This window comes from Vigna unguiculata, chromosome 3, assembly GCF_037176805.1.
Source record: "Vigna unguiculata cultivar grain cowpea cultivar isolate G323 ecotype 2 chromosome 3, ASM3717680v1, whole genome shotgun sequence".
Classification (NCBI taxonomy): Eukaryota; Viridiplantae; Streptophyta; class Magnoliopsida; order Fabales; family Fabaceae; genus Vigna; species Vigna unguiculata.
This window is the reverse complement of record NC_140794.1, coordinates 9,608,962-9,634,427: the sequence shown is the minus strand read 5'-3', so window position 1 is coordinate 9,634,427 and position 25,466 is coordinate 9,608,962. Positions and strand designations below refer to the sequence as shown.

The following is a 25,466-nucleotide window of genomic DNA, read 5'->3' as shown; positions in this document are numbered from 1 at the left end:
ATATAAAATACTGCTTCACCGCATAAAGTATTATCTTAAGTAATTTAAAATACTATTAGAAAAAAATATCTTTTATACGACGAATAAAAAATAAAATTCGATAGTTTAGTATAGTAAAAAAAATGTAAATTTGATTTTAGGTAATAGAAAAAAATATTTTAATTTAAAAAAAATGATTAAAACCATGAAGTGAGTAAGAGTGTGAGAGAAAGAAAGACAGTGTAAGGTAGGGAAAAGGGGTAGCCATGCCCAACCCAGACAGCAGAGTCAATCGTTGTGATCTAATTGGAAGCCTTTGAATTGAAATTGAAATTGAATCATTGGTAGAATTGAAGTGAAGAATCTTTCTGCATTTTTCTTTTGCATTTGGAAGTGAAGAAGAAGAAGAAGAAGAAGCGATGAGTCAGGGTCAGGGTCAGGGCCAGGGAGGAGGATCGCATTCCCTCGCGTTTCGTGTGATGCGTCTCTGCCGCCCTTCCTTCAACGTCGACCCTCCCCTCCGCCTCGACCTCACCGACATCTTCGTCGGAGAAGACCTTTTCGACGACCCCTCCGCCGCCCCCGCCCCCTCTCTTTATGCCAACGACAACTCCGATCCCAACTACCGCGACCGCTTCCTCCTCCACCACTTCTCCGACGCCATGGGCCTCTCTGGCCTCCTCGTTCTGCCTCAGTCATTCGGGTACTCTCTCTCTCTCTCTCTCTCTCTCTCTCTCTCTCTCTTCAATTCAACTCGATCCATTATTATTGCTCACTCGCACTCTCCATTTGTAGAGCTATTTATTTGGGAGAGACTTTCTGCAGCTACATAAGTATTAACAACAGCTCCAATTTTGAAGTCAGAGAAGTCATTATCAAGGTCCTCTTTCTATATCCAATTTTTCCACTCCACTGCCATTCATGAATCAATTTTCTCACTCCCTGAGCTTACTGGAACTCCCTTGACTCATGTTTTAATGTTTGTTATATTGCAATACGTTACGTGCTTTAGGAGGTTAGTTAAAGCGTTCTAAGGGGTGTGGAGAGATGGAATGTTCGTATAGGACTTGCTTATAGTGATGCTTGAGAATCTCTCCATGTGTTGTTTAGCTCTTTTTTCTAGTTCCAAGCCCCGGTTGCTCTGTTTGATTAGCTGATATTATATAAATGAACTCTCTAACGTTAACGGCTCAAAAATCTTAGTCCTTTATAGATATCATTATGGGAAGACTTTATAATACATGTCTTCTTTTACTTTTTGAGTCTGGAATGATCTTTCACTTGTACATTCTCTACTGATGATACCCTCCCATGGAATGGTTTTAGGCATCCTTACGTTCTGTTAGGTCTGAGAGAAATTCTTCATTGTTTTTGGGGCCAACAGGCATGTGTATGTTTACGAGTGATCGATGATTTAAGTCATCTGTGTTAACTAGAGGATTCTTTTACTCGTTTAGTGTTTCATTCAGGCCCTAATTCGAGCCTGAACTCGTTTTTCTACATTGTTAGTTAGCTTGAGGTTATTTAAACGAACTGACTCAGGATAACTGCAGGAAAAGCTCTTATTCCTTTATAGATCACGGTTGAAGATTTTTTTTCTTAAGATTTTTTGTCTTATGGTAAAAGCTGTTCAAAAATTCTTATTCCTAATTATATTGGATCTGTTTGACCAGCATTTGAGACTCACTTCTTTTCAACCTTTTATGTGCGGAATCATCATCTTCCCCTTATTCATTTCCTACTAGAAAACATCACCCTCCTTTGGAATGTTTTACATTTCAGAGGACCTTCAATGAGGTCCCGTGGGAAATGTCCTTTGGTCGACCAACGTGTGGGACCTGAAGGAATAATCAAGGAGGGTCACGTGACGGGAGGCACAAAAAGCATGATGGGAGGCAAAGGAGCACAACCCAAGAGCGTTAGCACAAGGCTGAAGGATTTTTAGTGGGGTATTCGTTAGTCTAAAAAGCAGTAACCATTTAGAGAGAGGGGGCGATGATGTATTAGAATTCTTTCTCTCTTTGATTTTGTTTTCTATGCTTTTGTTGGATATCCTTCCTGCACTTGTAGACAACACATGATTTAAATAAAATAAAATAAAACTCCTCAACTCCCATAATTTCCATTCCTGGCTAGAAATCTTTTCTCTGCTTCGTCTTGGATATACCAATTATTCCATTGGTGCTTTCATTCTCATGGTGGAGAACACTTGCTTGAAGGGGATTTCCACTGAGCTACGCTCGAAAGAAGTTGTTGTTGATGTCCAACAACTATCCACGACAATTGCGATGAAGGACTGTGACTTATAGGCCTTAATTGCAACCTTATGTGAACGTATAAAAGATGACTCTATGCGATTTGAGACCATGGACAACATGCTGAAATCCATTGCTACTCTGGAATTTGGATCTCGTCTTTCTCCTCAATCATCATCATTCCAGTTTCGCAATATTAAACTAGATTTTTTGCGCTTTGGCAGTTCAGATGTTTTGCAGTGGATTTTCCAAGTTGAATAGTTTTCTTATTACTACAAAACGCTGGAGGACCAAAACTTACTCATCGCTTCAGTTCATATGGACAAGGACGTTGTTCCTTGGTACCAAATGCAGTCGAGATCTAATGTTTTTCCCTCATGCGTTGCTTTTATGCTTGTACTTCAATTGGAATTTGGCCCCTCACCGTGTGAATGCCCTCACTGTGATTTGTTTAAGCTTACTCAGGATGACTCGGTTCATGATTATTATGCTTCTTTGGCTTTCACAAAATTGAAGGGGGCTGTAACCCAAGCTTCAATTCTTGTTTTTCCCAATTTTACCTTGCCCTTCTAATTGGAATCAGATGCTTCAAGAGTGGCAATTGGTGCTGTTTTTGAGTCAAAACCTCCATCCTATTGCCTTTTTCTCTAAGAAAATGTCTTGTTCCATGCAGAGACAATCTGCTTATGTCAGGGAACTATATGTAGTATCGGAAGCAGTGGCCAAATTTCGTCACTATCTGATGGGTCATAAATTTGTGATAAAAAATGGATTAGAAAACTTTGAGGACTTTTATAGATCAGAATTTACAAACTCCCAAGCAGCAGAAATGGCTTCTTAAACTACTTGGTTATCACTTCACTATTGAATACACTTGAGACTGAGACTTTAAAATATGAGTAGTGGACTACAGTACCACTCTCTTCCTCTCCTATTTATAATGAAGCAAGCACGTACATATGAAAAGATATGAAAAGACTACTCTAAGATACTAGGCATGATTACATGCAACAGTAGATATGGCAGTAGGTAGTTTCCCACACTCAACCCCCTACACATAGGGTTAATGATACAATAGGTATAGGTAATAATTCTAACACTCCCCCTCAAGCTGGAGCATACAAATTGTATGAACCAAGCTTGGAACAAATGAACTCAACCCGAGGTCCCCTTAATGACTTGGTCAACACATCTGCAAGTTGGTCATTTGACCCAACGAACTCAGTACAAATTTCCTTGGTCATCAATTTTTCTCGAACAAAGTGGCAGTCAATTTCTATGTGTTTAGTTCTCTCATGAAACACTGGATTTGATGCAATGTGGAGAGCAGCCTGGTTGTCACAATACATCTTCATGGTCTGAATTTCACATAAGTTAAGCTCTCGAAGAAATTGCTTTACCCATATGAGTTCACACGTGAGAGACGCCATTGCCCGATATTCAGCTTCAGCGGTGGATCGAGCCACTACATTTTGCTTCTTACTTTTCCAAGAGATAACATTTCCTCCAAGGAGGACACAATATCCCGTAGTAGAGCGTCTGTCAATAGGAGAGCCTGCCCAATCAGCATCACAGTACCCAGAGATTTGAACATTTCCTTTATCTTCATATAGCAAACCTTGTCCTGGAGCCTTCTTGAGGTACCTTAAAATACGGATGATGGCATTCCAATGTCCAAGACATGGAGTCTGCATAAACTGGCTAACAATTCCAACTGCGAAAGATAGATCAGGCCTCGTAATAGTGAGATAAATTAACTTTCCAACGAGCCTCCTATATCTCTCTGGATCGGAGAATAATTCGCCTTCTACTGTTGTTAACTTCTGATTCGGGTCCATAGGACTCTCTACTGGTCTGCAGTCAGTCATACCTGTTTCTTGTAATATATCAAGAGCATATTTCCTTTGAGAGATTACAACTCCATCTTTTGACTGAGCTACTTCAATGCCCAAGAAGTATTTGAGGCTTCCGAGATCCTTGGTTTGAAAATGTTTACACAAGTGCTCCTTCAGTTGAGATATTCCAGTAGTATCATTTCCTGTAATAACAATATCATCAACATATACTATTAGGTAGACACATTTCCCAGGAGAGGTATGTTTGTAAAAGACTGAGTGATCTGCCTCACTGCGTCTTAACCCAAATTTCTGAACAATGGAGCTGAATTTTCCAAACCAAGCTCGTGGTGATTGTTTGAGGCCATATAAAGATCGATGCAATTTGCATACCATACCAGACTCCCCCTGAGCAACAAACCCAGGAGGTTGCTCCATGTAAACTTCCTCCTCAAGATCACCATGAAGAAAGGCATTTTTGATATCCAACTGATGAAGAGGCCAGTGACGAATGGCTGCCATTGCAAAGAAGAGGCGAATAGTAGTCATCTTGGCCACGGGAGAGAAGGTGTCACAATAGTCAAGGCCATAAACCTGAGTGTACCCTTTTGCAACCAATCGGGCTTTGAGTCGATCAACCTGACCATCAGGGCCAACTTTAATTGCATACACCCATCGACAACCAACAGCCTTCTTACCCAAAGGGAGGGGCACGAGCTCCCAAGTATGATTGCTTTCAAGAGCCTGCATCTCTGCAATCATGGCTTGTCGCCATCCAGGATGATCAAGTGCTTCATTCACATTTTTGGGAATAACAACAGAAGACACTGAGGATAAAAGTGAACAATAGGAAGGCGATAATCGGTGATAGCTAAGAAAATTATAAATGGGATGTGGATTTCGAGAGGATTGTCTGGAAACAGAATGGAGAAAGGGACCTTATGATTGAGAGAGGAAGATGGCATCCGATTAATAAGAAAACCTGCAGTTAAGATGGCATCTCCCCAGTGATGGACAGGAACGTTGGCACTAAGCAAAAGGGTACGAGCAGTTTCAACTAAGTGTCGATTTTTCCTTTCTGCTATACCATTTTGTTGTGGCGTATGAGGACAAGTAGACTGGTGCAGGATACCATGGGAACTCAAAACATTAGAAAGAGCAGACGAAAAATACTCTTTGGCATTGTCACTTCTTAAGATTTTAATTACTTGACCAAATTGATTCTTGATTTCATTCAAAAAGGATGTGAAGAGGGATAATAATTCAGAACGATCTTTCATAAGATAAACCCAAGTACATCTCGAATATTCATCAATGAAAGTAACAAAATACCTAAAGCCAAAAGATGAGACACGACTAGGTCCGCAGATATCGGAATGGATGACAGAAAAACTAGAAGTACACTTTGATTGAGATCTTTTAGGAAAGGTAGATCTAACATGTTTTCCTAGTTGACATGACTCACATTCTAAAGTCTGGAGACGACTAAGTTCAGGAAACATTTTCTTTAACTTGGACAGGTGAGGGTGACCAAGCCGATCATGTAACATTTTAGGATTGGGGGCTGCAACACATGACACACGTGGACGAGATCCAAAATGGTATAATCCGCCCGCTTCATATCCTTCTCCAATCCGTCTCCCCGAGCCACGCTCCTGTATAACAAAAGATTTGTCATCGAAGGTTACAGAGCAATTCAATGTTTTGGTTAACTGACTTAAGGAAATTAAATTGAAAGGACAATTAGGGACAAAAAGGACAGATTTTAGATTTAAGGATGGAGATAAGATGGCTTGACCGACTCCCTTTGAGGATGTTTTAGAACCATTTGCGAGGGTTATAAAGTGAGATTTTTCTTGGAATGAAATGGTTGAGAACAAGGAGGTATTACCAGAAATGTGATCAGAAGCACCAGAGTCAATTACCCATGAATTGTGACCTTCCATGGATTGGGAGATACAAACAGTTGATGTACTTGGAGCTTGAGATGACTGTGCCAAGCTGTTGGATTTGAGGCGTAGGTACTCTTGATACTCGTCCTCAGTGAACTTGGAGTCAGTAGTCTCTGCCTGGGAGACATTGGCTGTTTTGGCAGGAAATCCATGTAAGGAGTAACAGTTTTCTTGAGTGTGACCCATCCTCTTGCAATACGTGCATTGAGGACGTCCACGGCCTCCACGTCCACCTCCTCTAGGTCCACGTCCTCCTCTTCCTCGAGTAGCGGCCATAACAGATGAATCTACTCGAGCATGAGATTCTTGAATTTCAAGTGTTGGGACTTTCGGGACACGAATCATACGCTGGATCAGGGTGTCCATGGAAGGGACCTCATGAGAGGTCAACAGTTGATCTCTAATGTGATTGAAGTCTGGATGAATGGCGCGAAGAATCATCACCATATAGTATTTGTCCAGCTTCTTCTTCATTTCATCTGAAGCGTCGACTTCGAGAAACATCCGCAGGTCTTCCACGGCTGATTGTGCTTCATTCATGAAGGAGATCATGTCATGATTGGTCATTTTCAGAGATGCCAACTTGTCCGCCGAATCATATAGGCGTTGGATATCGTTGGCATAGATATTCTGAGTCCTCTTCCAAAACGAGTGACATGTTTTGAATGCCCTAAGAGACATTAATAGTCTCGGCTCCACGGATTGCCACAACAAGGCACACAATTGAAAATCTGCTTGCTTCCACTGTTCGGCTTTTTCTCGAGGCACATGGCTTCCGTCTTTCTCAAGGTGGTCATGATGTCCTTGACCAAGGAACCACATCTCGACAGCAGCGGACCAAGAGAGGTAATTTTGTCCATCTAGCTTCTCGGAAGTAATGGAAGGACTTCCAGAGAATGAAACAACACTTCCAGAGGCCATTTCTGATCAAGGGAACAAAAAAACAGAGAGCAGAAACACAGAAACGCAAAAAACAGTGGAGATTTTTAAACGACCGAGGGAGATGTCCGCAAGGGTGACATCTGGACCTCACTGAATCGGAGTTTTGAGGGTTGGAACAGCAGCAGAAGACTCCGGCGAGAGCTACGGAGGTGGCGCCGTGAGGTTCCGAGCAGCAGAAGGCGGCGCGTGGGCTGCACGCGCCTGTTCGCAGCGGAGAGAGAAGCGGCGCGTGGCGGCGCGTCGACGGGAGGCTGGTTCCGGCACCGGTGGGGTTGGCTGTCGCTCGGAGAGGCGCTCCAGATCCAGTGGTCGCCGGCGAAAACTGAGGTGGCCGGAGACGGCGGCCGGCGGCGAACAGTGGCGGACGGCGGCGAACAGTGGCAGACAGCGACGGTTTTGTGAACAGTGACAGTGGGTAGCTTTGGATAGTGTTTTATGGCAGTGAACAGCTGCAGACGGTGATTAACAGTGACGAATAGCGGCGGACAGCCGCGGACGATGGCAACAAGTGCCAATGGACAGACCAGACGGAAACCAGAGCGGGATCGACCCGCTCTGATACCAACTTGAGACTGAGACTTTAAAATGAGTAGTGGACTACAGTACCACTCTCTTCCTCTCCTATTTATAATGAAGCAAGCACGTACATATGAAAAGATATGAAAAGACTACTCTAAGATACTAGGCATGATTACATGCAACAGTAGATATGGCAGTAGGTAGTTTCCCACACTCAACCCCCTACACATAGGGTTAATGATACAATAGGTATAGGTAATAATTCTAACAAATACAAGCCAAGTAAAGAGAATATTGCAGCTGATTCTCTTTCTAGATCATTTCACATGGCTTGGTCTCAACCAATTTCTCAGTGCTTGGTTTTCTTCTATGAAGTTTTAATATATGCAGTTGGGATTCATGTATCCTCCAGATGTAGAGCATGCAGTGCCTTGAACTGAAATGCATTATCGACAATAGAAGTAAACATGTTAGTAACAAAACCTTCTTCAAAAAGGTCTAAGGGATAAGCTACGTAACAAAATATATTGATTTTCTTTCCCAAGAACACGTTCGATGTGATAGCATCATCCTTTGTAACTGTTGGAAATCCTACATCAACTAGAGATAAGGTGGGTTTATAGTATATAAGTGGGTGCAAACTTCACTCTACAAACCAGTTTTGTAAGGTTGAGTTAGGCTTAAAATCCACTTCTTAACATGGTATCAGAGCCAGGTTTCAAACCTTGGAGTCCCTTTCTTAACAGTATTGATCAAGACTGGTAAGCCCATCGGTCCACACAGTTGTCCATGTATCAGTAGAAGATTCGACGACTACACAACACCTGCTTCTTCAAGTGGAACTTCAACTTGAGTCGGAATTACAAATACACTTTGCTACCTGTTTTGACAATATCAATACCAAACCTCATTAGTCTATCCACCAAGGCTTGTTGTTTTGGAAAAATAGGATTGTGGTACCTGCGACTCATGCACTCATACAAACCATCTTACACGAGTTTCGTAGCTCTTTCATTGGGGGACATGCTGGGTTTTCTAGAACTCTTGCTAGAATTGCTACTCAATTTTATTGGTCAAGTATGCATAAGGACCTCAAGTTTTTTGTTCAACAATGTTTAGTTTTCCAGTAGGCTAAAGCTGCTACAACATGCCTTCGGGTTTGCTACAACCCTTAGCCATTCCCGAGGCAATTTGGGAAGACTTGGCTATGGATTTCATTACTAGCCTGCCTCCATCTCAAGGGTTCACTGTCATTTATGTTGTGATCGATAGATTGTTTAAGGCAACTCATTTCATGCCCTTGAAGACTGACTATACTAGCAAAGTGGTAGCTGAGATTTTTGTTAAATATATAGTGTAATTACATGGATTTCCTAAGTCCATTGTCTCTGATAGAGATAAAGTGTTCACCAGTTAGTTTTGGAAATATTTGTTGCAACTTAGTAGTACGACATTGAACATGTCATCTGCATACCACCTTAATCTTAGGCTCTCAACAAGTGTCTGGAATTATATCTTTGCTGTTTCACTTTTGACTCTCCAAAAGATTGGTCCAAGTTGCTTCCCAGGTAGAATATTGGTCTAACACAACATGTTATACAAGTGCTGGCATGACACCCTTTAAAGGTGTGTATGGTTGTGAACCCCCCAACTATAGAAATATGTCCCTCAGGATAATGATCCACCTGCTGTGCAAGAACAATTGTTGGCAAGAGATGTTATCTTGCAAAAATTGAAATTGAATTTACAACGAGCTCAACGGATTCAAAAGAAGTATGCGAATATGAAATGACAAGATGTGCACTTTGAGGTGGGTGACTTGGTGTTGGTCAAACTTCAACTGTATAGACAACATTCATTGGCCCTGAGGAAAAATCTGAAACTCGGCGTGAGATATTTGAGTCCCCTTGAAGTCTTGCAGTGAATAGGAACGGTTGCTTACAACTTAAAGCTTCCGGATTCAGCCATAATCCATCCAGTATTCCATGGCTGAAAATGTGTCAGGGAAATCATGATCAACCTTATGTATCGTTGCCAATTTTTGACTTCGATGTATCTCCACTCATTCAATCACTTGCTATCATGAAGTCTCGGGTAATACTCAAAGGGAATCAACCAGTTTCTCAATCTTTGATTCAGTGGGAAAATGGTTCAGTCGAGGATGCTACAGAGAAGATAACTCAATGTTGGCTCAAGCTTATCTTCACTTCCACCTTGAGGACAAGGTTGATTTCGATGGTGGGTGAATTGTATGGAAAAGGGATGCAGAGGACCATGAGAGATGAGCGTGTGGGACTTGAAGGAATAATCAAGGAGGGACATGTGGCGGGAGTCACAAAAAGCATGATGGGAGGCAAAGGAGCATGACCCAAGAGCGTCAGCACAAGGCTGAAGGATTTTGATTGGGGTATTCGTTAGTTTAAAATGTAGTAACTGTCTAGACAGAGGGGAGATGATGTATTAAAATTCTTTATCTGATTTTGTTTTCTCTGCTCTTTTGTTGGGTATCCTTCCTACACTTGTAGACAGCACAAGATATAAATAAAATAAAATTCCTTAGCTCCAATAATTTCCATTCCTAACCAGAAATTTTTTCTCTGCTTCGTCACTATTTTCCATCTTTATATGCATGAGATTGAATTTGACCACAAAAATGTAAATGTATTCATAATAGCTATAGTGCTGAATTTGTTTTTTAATCCTTTGAGAAATTAATTTAATTAGTTATTCAAAACTTTGTAACTGACAGGCTGAAATTCAAACAGAAAGACAGAGAATACTTCTTCTAGACACATCAAAATCACCAGTTGAATCTATCCGTGCTGGTGGGCGTTATGATTTTATTGTAGAACATGATGTGAAAGAGCTTGGGCCTCACACGTAAGTTGTGACCCTCTGTCCTTGTCTCAGTATGTTCATGCTTGCATGCAGTTTTATTTGGATTTACTAAGTTTCTTCTTTCTCTCATTTTTAATTTCTTACAATTGTGTTTGTGCAAATGCCCTTAGGCTTGTCTGCACTGCATTGTATAATGATGGTGATGGTGAGCGTAAATATCTTCCCCAATTTTTCAAGTTCATTGTTGCTAATCCGCTTTCCGTTAGAACAAAGGTATTATTCTCTTTGTTAATGATATTTGTTGAATTTGAAGGAAATTATGTTCTCCAATAAAACAATTATCCAATTATCGAGTACCTGAGTTACTAATGATCACTATATGATCTTTCAAAATTCGTATGACTTACATGTGTGTTGAAAACTTTTTTGCAGGTCCGTGTTATCAAGGTATGTCAATGATTTGAATATACTATTCAAGTGTAAGTGGATACTGTTTTCCTGGATAAACATGCTGTTAATGGTGTAAAATGGTCTAATCATGTTTAATGTGTAGTATATTTTTGTTAATGTTCAAAATTTTCGGATTACACCATTCAAAATATTGGGATTATTTGCTTGTCTATCTAAGGAAAGCATAATGAAACTTCTCTTTCTAAAACTCGTTAGTATTAAAACAAACAATAAAATCCTTAATAGCATTATAAATGCAGTTTCCTTTTTAATTTTGGGTGTGTTTCAAGCACATTGTCATCCAATATACTTAATATCAGTTAGAAATTAAGAATCAATCAAAAGAAAATAGGCAATAAGGAATGTTTATAAATCTGTATGTTCTTTTCGTTTCATTTTTATACTCTTTTAACAATCAATTTTTGAAGTTTATTGCTTGTCCTATTTACATTTTTTATTAGATGCTATCAGCAATGAATCTAGCATAGCCATTCATAAAACAACTTGAACTTACTATCTACAGTTTCATATCCATTTATAATGTGTATCCTTTATATTTTAGAAAAACCATTGCTAAATCATTACTACATACTTGTTATAGGAAAAGAAGAAACCGTGTGTTTGAAACAACATGTACTGTATTTATGTTGAGAAAAAAGAATCAATACAATAAGTAGAGATTTGATATCCTCTACTAATAAAGATATGATACGAGAATAAATGAAAACATTCCTAATAATACATATATATTCTAGATATTCTTAATTATATAGGATCTATTCCTTATTTCTATAATTATAACGATACTCTCGGTTATTGCAAATAGTTATTGTCTCTCTTTGTAAGGTAGGGAAGGAATCTAGTAATCCTATTGCACTCTTTCAATAAGAGCAATGATGCAGAAAAGCCTACAAACCTTAAAATCTGATTATTTTTGCTTTTTGTGATTTATTATTTATTGATACATGATGGATTGGTGTTACGAATTCTTTTATTATTTTATATTAAAAAATCCACACATATTGATCATTAGATCGCTCAAGTGAAGTATCTGAAGTACTTTTAACTTCTGAAATTTCTTGAACATAATTTATGCGTTCATTTGTTGAAAGCCTTCAGGCTGTCAAGGTTCTAGTTCTCAATATTGGATTGATGTCTAATCATCACTAGTCTTTTAAACAAATCTCTCATAATCAATAAAAATACCATCCATCAGGGTGATTGATTTTGTTTTTATTTTCATTATTGATGCAATTTTACTAACAATTACAAAAAAAAAAATGCCACCTTCGTTTTGTTTTACAGTGTAAAAATTTGTGAAGGAGATGGTAGAATCTACATTCTGTTGTTTCATTTTATTTCCTTCACAGATTGCTGAAAAAATAGTAAAATAAAATGAAAAAAAAAGTGACATTTTTAAAGTTATCAATGAACACAAAGTAATAAAAGATGAGAATGGAAACTAACCAAACACCTTCTAAGTTCTTCAACCTTTATGCTTGAAGAAATTGTCTAATGCTCTAATTCAGTTTTTTAGGCTTTATGGAAACAATATCAGCTTAATAAACTAAAGTACCCACGTACCTGTACCTAATGTTGTGCGTCAAGTTATCTACTTAATCTGTTTCAGGAAACTACCTTTCTGGAAGCTTGTATTGAAAACCATACAAAATCGAACCTTTTCATGGACCAAGTTGATTTTGAACCTGCTCAGCATTATAGCGCAACAATTCTTAAAGGTGATGGACACCATTCTGAGAAAGATAGTCCTACAAGGTTAGCGCCATAGCATTTCTTTAGGTGTGAACCAAACTAGAATCAACAAATGCCAAACTATTACATTTTATTATTGCTATTGATTATAAACCAAATTAAATTTTCAGGGAGACATTTAAGCCACCAATACTAATTAGATCTGGTGGAGGAATTTACAACTATCTCTATCAATTGACAACGCCATCAGATGGTTTGGCTCAAACAAAAGCTGAAGGAAGTAATGTTCTTGGTAAACTTCAGATAACATGGCGAACAAATTTGGGTGAACCCGGTCGCCTGCAAACCCAGCAAATATTGGGGACTGTAAGTGTTGTTTCTTCAATATTGATTAGTTAATAAATGAAGTAGCTATCTGGTTTGTTTTATGCTAAATTTCACTAAACTATACAAAGTTGATGGCCGAACCTCTTTGTTTCTGGTAAATTGTTAACTTAATAAATGCATGGTAAATTGTTGACTTACTAAATTTAATGCTTTAAAATTATGGTCATTTAGTTTCCCTGAATAAATTATGCTTCTGCTTCATTTTTCTGAATTATGCTTTTAAATTTAATATTCATGTTTAATGTTTTTCCTTCAGTTTTCTTAATTATGGTAATTTAATTTTCTCATACACCAATATTTTTGTCTGGAAATTTTTCTTTGCAGCCAGCAACAAAGAAGGAGATTGAGTTGCAAGTTGTAGAGGTTCCATCCATAATTAATCTTCAAAAACCGTTTGGGGTAATTTTTTTTATCTTATACAGGTCTCATGCTCATTATAAACTAGAAGCTGCATTTTTAATAGCCTAGGTTTCTTCTGGGCTATGGGTCATTTTAAACCCTATGTAGCAGGCTAGCAGTTGTTGGTAGTCTATATACTAAAGGGAGTAGGATAGCTATTTCTAATTTCGGTCTACTTTTAATCGTTGAGTTTATTGTTCTAGCAAGAACAAACAAAAATGTGGAAGCTAAAGTTTTGTGTGTTGTTTGCAGATAAAGCTGAATCTTACAAATCATACTGATAAAGAGCTGGGTCCATTTGAAATAAGCTTATCTCAAAATGGTTCATATGGGGAGAGAGTAGTTACGATTAATGGCCTTCAATCAATGGTAATACCTTTATCTGGATGTTCTCTGTCTTAGATTGTCAGTATTATACCTTTATTTTTCCCTGGTACATCAAAATTTCTGATTTGGAGTATGATATTGCCATTGTGCACAATTCTTATGCTTGAACTTTTCTTGCTGTTAACTGACGTAAGATGTTGGAAACCACCATGTACAGGTTTTATCTCAGATTCAGGCTCTAGGATCAACAGATTTCCACCTGGTATGACTTTAAGAAATCTTGTGTAGTATTTTTGGTAGTGGAGTCGAAATTTTGGAATCATTTACTTGACGAAATTTAGTCAGCTCCTATCCTACTTAATAAAGTCAGTCATTCATTTATAATCATCAGTTTTCTTCACATGTGATAAAATAATGTCTTATATTTATTATTAGGGGCCTCTGTTTATTATTTTGTTTTGTGTCTATAAAATGCTGGGACCAGGCCGGTTTCGAGTGTTTTATTTATCTATGTTAAGTTTGATAGTTCTTTGATACTGATTTCTCTCCGAGATTAGTAGGTAGGTAAGTTGATAAAACAGTCGATATTCAATATTTGTTTGTACATAATCAACTTTAGCTATTGCTTAATAATTGATTTATCTATTTAGGCCTCATTTCCCAGGATGTGACAAGACGCGTAGAGAAGTTAAAAATACTATGAAGAAAAACAAACGTTTTAGTTACAATTTACTGCATTGCATGGGTTACTTCTTACTATCTTCAAATAAAGAGTAGTAATAAAAAAGTAGTGGTGATCGATACTATTAAGAAGACGATAAGTAAAGTTTTAAATTACAATTCAGTGCATGGCATGGATTAATCTCACTACTTTTTACAAATATGCAGAACCTCATAGCTACTAAACCTGGCATTCAGAGAATTTCGGGAGTTACAGTTTTTGATACTAGGGAGATGAAATCTTATGAACCACTTCCTGATTTAGAGGTTAGTTCAAGCTGTTTCATGGGAAGCTACAAGTTCCTTATATCAAATTTCTATCACACTTGACGTGTTCTTTGCCCTTCAAACCCCAAAAGTTAGTGCAACATTCTGACTTGTTTAGTTAATGCAGATTTTTGTGGACACGGATTAAATTGTTGCTATTCCAGTTTGGTGAGAGAAATGGTTAACAGTAACTTTGGTCCGACTCAAATGTTCCGTGTCATCAATGCATCTGATATCAGAGCTACGAAGTTCCCAATTGGCGATTCTTTGATGATGCCAGGAATAGATTCTCTTCCGGTTAGGGCCAATGAATCGTTCATGATCATCAAAGCTTTATTGGACAAATTGCAAGGTGCTGTAACTAAATTGGAGTAGTGAGTGGTTGATTAGTTGATGAGAGAATCACCAAGTCCGTATTTTTATTGGTTCAAGAGGCTCCGTTATTTTGATTATCATTGAAAACCAGTTCATTGTTAAGATGCAGTTATCCAACATCATCTCCTGTAGAGATGGTCTACTTTTCAGTTTTATACTAATGTACCTTAGGTACTGTGAATTATACTAATTATTAAAAGACTAATAAATTTATTATATATGAATGTTTGCATATATATACTTACAAACACGTACACACACAAACGGGGTGTTTCTGAATTTTAATGACAAAAAATAATAAAAGCTAAAGTTACATGAGCAAAGAGAGTGTTTTGAGAATATAAATATCATATCTTGACAAGGTATTTTTAGTTTTGATACCATGAACGCTTTGGACGCCTTCAATATATGTTTTTAGATACCACTGTATATTCGTAATGGTACTGTAATCCAAATTTGAGTATGGTTCCTTGTGAATTCTTTTCGACACATGAACTATTTAAAGATAACAAATTACTTAATGATACAAAATTCGAAACTAATTGTTATGTTATTCATATAGCAAATCATCAGACTTATTTTCAACTTTCCATGATACAAGTAAAAAGAATACAAAACAAGGTTTAATATATTAACTTTTGTTGGATGGTTATTAGTTTCATTTCATTTTTTTAATTTTTTAATTAAATTTTTTACCATATCGTATCAAGGTGACTACCTTTTTGGTTAAATTAACCATAACATCGTCAGTTCCAAAATGAGAAATAAGGTAACATTTTTTACCAAAATATATATTAATGACTAATTTTTAAAATGTAAAAAATTTCATTATTTTAATTTCTAAAAAGTATTTTTGGCTGAAAACGACAATTTTTTGCCTTGGGAATTGCTGGAGCATTGGAATGAGGGATTTGGTGTGGTTTTGTAGTGAAGTGAGTGTCAATTGTTGTCGGTTCTTGTTGAAGTCAAGTGTCATCCTTTTGAAATTTTTGTAGTTGCATTACAAGGTTAATCTACTTGTTATGATGGGTTGGTATTTGCTTGAGTGGTTTTATTTGGTTGGGTCATTATTATTTAAATATATATATATATATATATATATATATATATATATATATATATATATATATATAATTTAAATTTTAAAAGTAGTAATTAGAAAGATAAAATTTAAAAAAAAATTACTTATAGGTATATAGTTATAAATATATAGTAATAATGGTTCACTTACTGTTTAATGCTTATATTATCCACTTATTGTTTGACAGTAGGATGTTTTATATGAATTTTTATAAAGTTGAAAAACAAAATAATTTATAATTTAATTTAAAATCAAAATACAATTTTTATAATTGTTTAAGAAAAATATTGGCTCGATATAACTTACTCAATTTTTTATATTAACAGTTCATAGAAATTAAAATTAAAAAACACCTGCAACATGAGCATGAGTTATTTCTATAATGTCAATCTCTCCATTAGAACCCTCCTAAAAGACAAGGCGTTGGATACGTTAGCATTGTAAGATGAAGGGAAAAGGATAAATATATAGAGAGGAGAGTGATATGTAATCGTAAAATATATAACAGGTTAAGAAATGAAATTAATTTAATCATACGAAGTTTTTATCTGTTTTTTATGTTGATTTTATCTCTTCGATGTGGATTAAGGGTAGCAAAATAGGTCGGTCTTATCCGACTCATGAGTGACCTATAAAAATGGATGGGATTGATTCGTTAAACATAAACAGACAAATAATGATAATATGTCCTATACAAGACGAGCTAACAAGTTGGGTCGAGTTGACCCGTTAAATAGAAATCGACTAATAATGATAATCCATTCTTTACAAGACGAGTTAAAAGATCAGGTTGGATGACCCATCATTTTTTTATTTTTTTAATTTGTTTTCAAATTTTTTAATTTTTAATTTTTCAAATTTGTTATATTTAACACACACAGACATATATATATATATATATATATATATATATAAATGAATATTGAAAGTATATTTAATTATATAAAATATTTTCTAAACTTTTAATTGATTAACTAAATTTTTTAATTAGATAAATTAAAATAATTATTATATTTACATGATAAAATTACTCTATTATAACTAATAATTGAAACTTAATTTGCAAGGTGTTAATAATTTAAATTGCAACACTATTATATATTTGCACTTTTAAAAATATAATATAAAAAAAAGGAATATTTTTAATTATTTTTTATTTTAATTTTTAATTTAAAATAAAAATGGGCAAACGAATCAGGATGGACTGACTCGTCAAATTAATTGGGCTAGAACGGATTGATAGGTTGAAATCTTCAACCTAGCTCGTCCTTTTTACACAAACTGACGAGCTGACATGTCGAACCTAACCCGTTTTGCCCCATTCTATGTGAGACTTTTGACATATACACTTTGAACGTAAAATTAAACATCAATGGATAATTCGATAGCAATTGATGACATGTGAAACTATAAATCTAAAAAACAACAAATTTACTATAATATACACTAACACAAAAAAGGTCTTTTATGTTTGGTACTTTTTGCTTTTCCCATATGGTTTAGGTCAGACGTAGTACCGGTAGTCGTAAACTTACATTTGACTATGCATTAGCATACGTGAATTAACGTCTAGTACACAGTGTTAGACATAAAATTATGTTTGGTACACAGTGTCAGACAAATTTTTATGCATGATTTTTTTGACAAATTTGCATGTTTTTGCATCGTCAACCCACCACGCAAAATGCAAAAACAATTGTAGTCCATTCACATGCCAGATCTGTACCAACCACTGTAGGTCCTCCACGAAGTCACCACGCAATCACGACGCAATCATAGGAGCACCACCACCTCCACATGAACATATCATCCTTCGCCGCGCAGATCAACCACTAGCCACAGCAAGCACTTGCGGAAGCCGATTCACTTCCTACAACACTCCATCTTAGCGGAAACAAAGATGCCAACCACACCGCAGATCCATCTCCAAACAGTCATTAATAAAGCAAATGAGAGGCACTGCACCAAGAGCAAACACTCGTTGTGACGTCGCCAACCACAGTCCTCTGTCGCTGCACTTCAACCAAATCGCCATCGCTGCGTCTACGAAAAATTGGGGGTTTCAACGTAAATGGAGGTGCACCTTAACGGAATCAAAAGAGAAACAAACCTCTCAACAATCAATCATGCGATGGAATAGTGGTGTAATCACTAAACCACAAATTCGCTTTCTCGCACAGTCGCGGCACTATGGGAAAGAAGATTATGGATTTATGTTTTGACATTTACCTCTGACGCACTATAGTCAGACGTAAATTTACGTCTGGCTGGGACAAATCAGACGTAAATTTACGTCTAATGGGACAAATCAGACGTAAATTTACGTCTAATGGGACAAATCAGACATAAATTTACATGTGGCGTGTGCAATCAGATGTAAATTTACGTGCAGCGTGTGCAATCAGACGTAAGAAACAATATTTACGTCTGACCCTAGGGTACTAGACGTAAACAATTGATAACTTATTTATAAGTTTGTCATCGGTCATTTTTTACGTTTGATTCTAGTGGGTTAGACGTAAAATCGCAGATATAAAATATCTATTTTATGTTAGTGATATAATTTCTAACCATAACTTTGATACCGTATAAAATAAAGAGAGAAATATACATAAATATATAGAAAAAGAATAATAATATTATGCCATTGATATAACATACTACATATCGTTATACACTAACAAGCATTAGAAGGCGTTGCATTTCCTTACATTTCCTTAATAATATCTAAAATTGCAAATTTAGAGAGATTCAGATAAGGATTTACTAACACAGTAAAAACCATGTTTGGTGTCACAGATCACAAATCAAAAACTGCCTTCAAGTTCTTTGAGGACATGATCAGCTGGGTATGGACCCTACTCACCGTTCACCGTTCATTTCTCAACCTGTTGATCCAATCAAATCCACTAATTAACTTTAATAGTTTAAGTATTTGTCTCAGATATAAGCAAAACTAAATGTAGAAAAAAAAAAGAACAATTTCTTGAAAAAGATTAGTAAAGCTATATGATTTCTTTTACCTTTCTTTCATAAATTTATTAAAAGAATAATCTGATTGTTTTTTTCGTTCCAACAACAAATGACAGTGATATGAGTGAGCATGTAAATTGTAATGTTTTCATTCCTCAAAACGTCGAAACCGCGTTCACTTTACCCATTCATATTGAGATCGTGTCCCTTTTTTTTTATTGCTCTAAGCTGAATTTTGTATCTCTAAAAGTGGGAGGCTAGAATTTTCTTGTCGGAATTAGATATGAAACAACTATTATTAACTAAACTACTTCATGACTGAGATATGCAATTTTTTTTCTTTAATCTCAAAATAATAATTGTATATGTTGGTGTGTAGTGGTTCAAATTTTATATCTTAAAATTTCATATCTTCTACTACATATTTTGAATAAATTATGTCTCAAATTACTTATATTTCAAAGGTTGTTGTTATCCTTTTGTGATTGAATCTCAAACCTTACAAGGTTTTGAAGTGAAACCCTCATCTTTCAAAGTAACACATGGTGTCATTGACAAATATATCTTAAGCTTACTTTTTTTTTTTTTTTAATTTGTTCTTGTTGTTAATATTTTGGTTAAATATGTTTTTGATCCCTTAACTTTCAGTAAATTTTAGATTTAGTCTATTTCAAAACTTTGAACCAAATTAGTCCTTCATCTTTCGAAGTACGTGAATTTAGTCTTTTTAATCAAATTTTGTTAGGTTTATTTGATTCATATGCATTTCAGGATTGTATCTAAGTTGTTTATATTGTTTGACACATTTTTGCTTTAATGTTAAGTCAAATATTATTATGAAACACGCTTGAAATGTCAAATAAATTTAACAAAATTTGATTAAAAAAGACTAAATCAACGTATTTCGAAAGATGAAGGACTAAATTGGTTCAAAGTTTCGAGATGGACTAATTTTAAAATTCACTAAAAGTTAAGGGATAAAAACATATTTAACCCTTAATATTTCTGTGTATAGTTTTTAAATGTTTGTCGATGCAATTTTTCAATGCTCTTGATTAATGTCGGATAAAAGGATGAATTTGAGGAGGGTGAATTGAATAACGAAAAACTTTGATAAATGAATGATGATTTTTTTTTCCAAATTATTAGATTTTCTTTTAGAAGAAAATATGTTACTTTTTTAATAAATAGTGATGCTAGTTTTAATTTTCTTTAATTCTTATTATGGATAAAATGTTAAAAATATAGTGAATGAGGGATGATTTAAAAGTGGAAAATATCAACATTCATATTATTTCATTTTAATATTAGAGTTATATTTACTTCCTCTCATACCTTACTAAGTCGATCCACTATTTTCTAAATCTTTACAAAATAAGGAAAAAAATATACTAGACTTAGAAGTCAAAATCTTGAATTTTGTAAGATCTCAACACAACAATTTGTGAAACTATATCATAATAACGCTTTGATTATTCTGATATAAAAAATCAAAACAATATAAAGGATATTGAAAAGAGATAATATCGCTTTAAAAGAATAATTAATAGTAAAAGAGAGATGATTACGTTCTTCGATATGTTTTTTTCTCAATCTAGGAATTTAGAATCATTATCTAATAAATAGAGTCCAAAAGGTCTTTTCAAGCTAAGTAAACAATTCAATATTGGAAAAGTGTTTTAGTACTTTCAAAAAAATATATAAATTAATTTCCATTGGTTTTGAATGAGATAGGTTGGTTATATAGTAAATAGTTTTAATGAATTAAATCATGGTATGATCTGTTAATACATAGCTATTGTAATGATTTTTATTCAAATAAATTCGTAGACCTGGCAAAGTGAGCCAACCCGGCTCACACGGGTTGACTCACTACGAGCCAGGTTAAAAATGAGTGAATTCAACCCGACTTACTTTCTGGTGAGTCAGAAATTTTATAATCCGGTTCAACCCAACACGGGTTGGTGGATTAAGCGGCTTGGCTCACCAACCCACCTAAACTTTTTTTTTTAGTATTCAAATATTTAAATAAATTTTTAAGTAACCCATGAGATAACAATTATAGTATAATCAAGAACCAATGTTTTGATCATGTTCACCACCAATATATGAAGAATTATTTCCAAAAAAGTATCCATTAGTCTAAGAAAGCATGACTAATATTACAAATTTTCTGTCATGTTATTCAACAAAATATAAATAAAAAAACTATACATTTTTTCATGCTAATTTAGAAAAAATTGTTTATAAGATGGTTACTTGAGTAATTTACTATAAAGATTATAGTTAAAGATTAAAGTATCAATATATATATAATTTGACAATCAAATTAATTAAACATTCAAACTATTCAGATATAATTAAGCAACATTCTAGCATTTAAAAATATGAAATTGTGAACAAATATAATAGGATTAGTAAATAGTTATTTAAAAATTTAAAAAAAAATTTAAAAAAAATGTAAAAAAATGTTGGTGGGTTAAGTGGGTCAACCCACCTTCAACCCGGCTCGAACCTGTGGTTAAGTGAGGCGGGTTGAGTTCAACCCACTTTTGAAAGAGTTAAATTTTTCTCCACCCAACCTGTGGTGAGCCGGGTTAGCTCACGGATTGAAACCCATTTTGACATCTCTACAAATTCGTTATAATCATATATGTATATATATTATATTTTTTTAAATTTTTAAATAAAATTATTTAAAAACAAATCATTTACGATATAAAGATAGGATAAAAAAATAGGTTTGAAGTACCACTCAAATTAAATTACTGTATGAAATATATTAATGGAAAATTTTTTATACTTTTAAAACATAAATTTAAATGAATTGAGTTAAAATAAAATTAAAAAAATAAATTTAATGTCATAAATATAAATAAAAAAAATATATTATCAAATAATTTTGTTTTTCTATCTGCATATTAGATACCATCATATCCACTACAATAGTTAAATACGTATTCATAACTAGCCGTATCGATTAAGAATATTAGGGTTTACCTGTAAATGTTCGCGGATACAAATTTTTCATCATCTCTAATTAATGCTTTGTAAATTTTTAAATTTATTAATTAATTTTTTTTCACAACCGTCTTTAAAACAATAACATCAATAACTACATATACATTTTATGTATTAAATAAGGCTATTTTAAAGTTTAACACATTAATAATGTGTACTTATAAAACCTTACACATCAATAATTTTGGAATGTGAAGGAGTGAGTGTTTAGTGAATTACTCTAATCATTAATCATTCATCTCTATCTTATTATCAGTTCCAATTAACAAAAAGTTATTAATTATAAATATAATGGGAGTAGGTAAGTGGTTAATTGTTGGGCGTTGCAGCAACAAAATCATGGGATAAATTTTCAGTTATTCATATTCATAGTATTTTACAAAAACAACATAGAAAAAGAAAATGAAGAGGTGGTGGCTCTGTTCTATCATGAATGATAAATCTTAATTACTGGCAGAGAAAGAAAGGATGGTAGATCTGAATGTAGTTGCAACTGTAGCTATGCATTTATGAACAATTAAGTTATTACATTATAAACCCCTTTTTGTGGTCCCTTACAAAAGGAAAATAATTACACCTTTTATTACTCTTTTAAAACCATATCAATATTATAACTTCATTTTTAGTGTAACCCCATAATTGTACATAAAAAGGTTTCTTTCATTTTCCATCACAATTGATTTAATTTTTTCTTATTAAAATTCTGTTGCAGTTTTTCTGTTTTTTGTTTAGTCTTTTTCCTCTTACCTTTCTAGGTAGGAACTTTTAAATGTTTACTTAAATTGGTAGGTCTTTAGGTTCAATGTGTCCCCTAAACTCAATAGTACCCATGAGTAAACTTTTTCGTAAACGTTTTTAAAAATAAGAAAATATGAAAAAATATTAAAGAATTTTTACAAATTAATAGTAATTTACATATAAACAAAAAATAATAATTAAAGCTAAATGAGAGAGATTGTATAAATTAATTTATACATAGATTAAATTTAACTGATAGAGAATTTTTTGTATCCTTTATCCTATGATGGAAAATTGAAGTATGATAAAAAAAAAATCATTACATAAACTTAAATGTATTGAGCCCTAAAAGAACAAAAATTCTTATATTCATTTATTTGTTATTTTATTTAAAGGAGGGAATGAGATGGGAAACACAAATATTGTCTCAATTGGTAAAGGAAAAATATAAATAATAGTATAAACTATTTTCTTCTTACCCTCCAACATATAAGGATTTTGGCATTCTCAAATTTTTTTTTTCATTTTCCTCTAAAATGTAAAACTAAATAACTTTTTTTTGTTAATTCTCTCTCTTCCTTTTTCATTCCACTTTATTTATTATGACATTATGATTAGAAAATAGGGCATTTAAATAAAATATTAACGTAAATAGAAAGATTGATTATATTTATTGCTCAAGCTTCTGTCCTGCATTATGTATAGTTGACATTATTAAATGAATGATGAAATAAAAAAATGGTTTGAAAATTGCTCAAAAAGATGGTATGAAGTAGTAGGGTATTACTCTATTGTGAATATTCTTTCTTCTTTGTGAATGGTTATTAAATTAAGGCGTTGTATAGTTTTGATGAAGTCATAGATACCTACTACACTAATAAAGAGGAACATAACTTGAGTTTCTCATACATATTTCCACTATTCAAAGTATTAGGTAATAACCTAACATCTTTGGCTTTTACTTTTAGGGTGAAAACTCAAATCAAATGCAATTTTAAAGAGATATTAAGTGTGAGAGAGAAATTTTATTAATATATTATGACAAATATTACTATATTTTTTTTTAATTTATGATCAAGCTATTTAGTTATTAGTTTCACATCCTACAATTATAATATATATAATGAATATAAATCTTACTTTATAAGATTATTTGTGATTTTGAGTTAACTTTAAAAATACTTTACAAAATAGTATCAAAATTTGTTGTAATGAGATTTATTGAATGACATGATATTATATATTTATTATGGATTTCTTTCTATTTTCATTTTTTTTATCATAAAACGGTCTATTTACGTCAATTAAAAATATAATTATATTACAATATGTAAAATTCATATTTTCAATGAAACATATCAAGAAAACAAAAAGTAATAAAGTTGTTTTATTTTTTGTGATGTGAGATATTTCTAATTTTTATTTCAAAATCACAAATTGAATGACTCTAGAGATTTTGTCATATTTTAACCCTTAAATTACAGCTTTTGTTTAAAATAATTTAAATGAAGGATTTAGACCAATCTCAATTCAATTTGACGAAAATTTAATTGTCTCAAAAGGACAAAAACCCAAATAATAAAATTTTATTTTCGAAATGTAAACAAAGTTTCTAAATAAAACAACTTACGTTTCTAATGACCTTAGTTGACTTCTTAATTTTTGTTATTTCGGATATTATTTATTCTTAATTAACTTGTTTATATTAAAAAAAAGTAAACTATATACGGCAATAATGAAGGAGTGGTATGTAATTAAAGGTATCACGTAAACTTTAATAGTTGTTATATGATTGAGATAGTAGAAATTGAGTTAACATATCACAATCGAGTTAATAAATTAGAAATAAAAGTTAAATACTATAACCAACCAACAATTAATATTATTACGTTAGAGTAAAGGAAATTGCCGTATTCTATTTAAGTATCTTTAGACACATAATCACAATCTTAAAATCCAAAATAATATACTTTCTTCCTACTATACCCTTTAAAAATCTCTTCTCTTGCTTACAAGATATCATTATCTTTATTTTAATATATATATTTTTTAAATTTCACTTATTTTTGTTTGTACATGAAAAATATAAATTAGGAAGTAAGAGAAAATAAAAAAAATTAAGGTAAATAGACATTTTGTGAATAAGCCAGATTAAAAAGGAAATTTTAAAAATTAAAAATTCTTTTCATCACAAAATGTATACCGTGTGAAGGAGATTTCTTTTAACAAATATTGTATTGTAATCACAAAAGATAAAGATTTTATTTTAACATAATTAAATAGATAATAAATGTGGAAGTGCAGTCACTCGCCCCAAAGGCGCGTGCGTGGAGGCAGAGCTACCAAAAACATGAAAGGTAAAGTGGCAAACAAGAGAGAAAGAGAGTGCAAATTTGGATAAGGCACCCATTATTATTCATCACTCCTTTCTCTCTCCCATAATTTCTTTCATCAAATAAATAAACACTTTTGCCACAATAATCTTTAGCATAATTTTAAACACTCACATTATTTCTATTTCAATATATATTTTTATACACATTAACAAAGTCAAAATATATAAAACAATTCTACAGATATCACATTTATTGTTGGTATATTCACAATGAAAATGAAATTCATCTTAATATACGTATTATGATGATAAAACTTTCAAAAACTTACTAAAAACCAACGTAAAGTTGAATGATTTTTT

General features: G+C 33.7%; 1 protein-coding gene across 1 annotated transcript; it reads left to right on the top strand.

The window, feature by feature from the left end:
- The first annotated feature begins 200 nt into the window (after positions 1-200).
- Positions 201-15,182, top strand: LOC114177614 (trafficking protein particle complex subunit-like protein). The gene is made up of 12 exons (XM_028063032.1): positions 201-682; positions 775-859; positions 10,232-10,362; positions 10,491-10,593; positions 10,753-10,767; positions 12,401-12,546; positions 12,654-12,849; positions 13,195-13,269; positions 13,522-13,638; positions 13,814-13,858; positions 14,485-14,583; positions 14,711-15,182. The coding sequence occupies exons 1-12, from the start codon at positions 399-401 to the stop codon at positions 14,729-14,731; spliced, it is 1,317 nt and encodes a 438-aa protein (XP_027918833.1). The 5' UTR covers positions 201-398; the 3' UTR covers positions 14,732-15,182.
- The last annotated feature ends 10,284 nt before the right edge of the window (positions 15,183-25,466 follow it).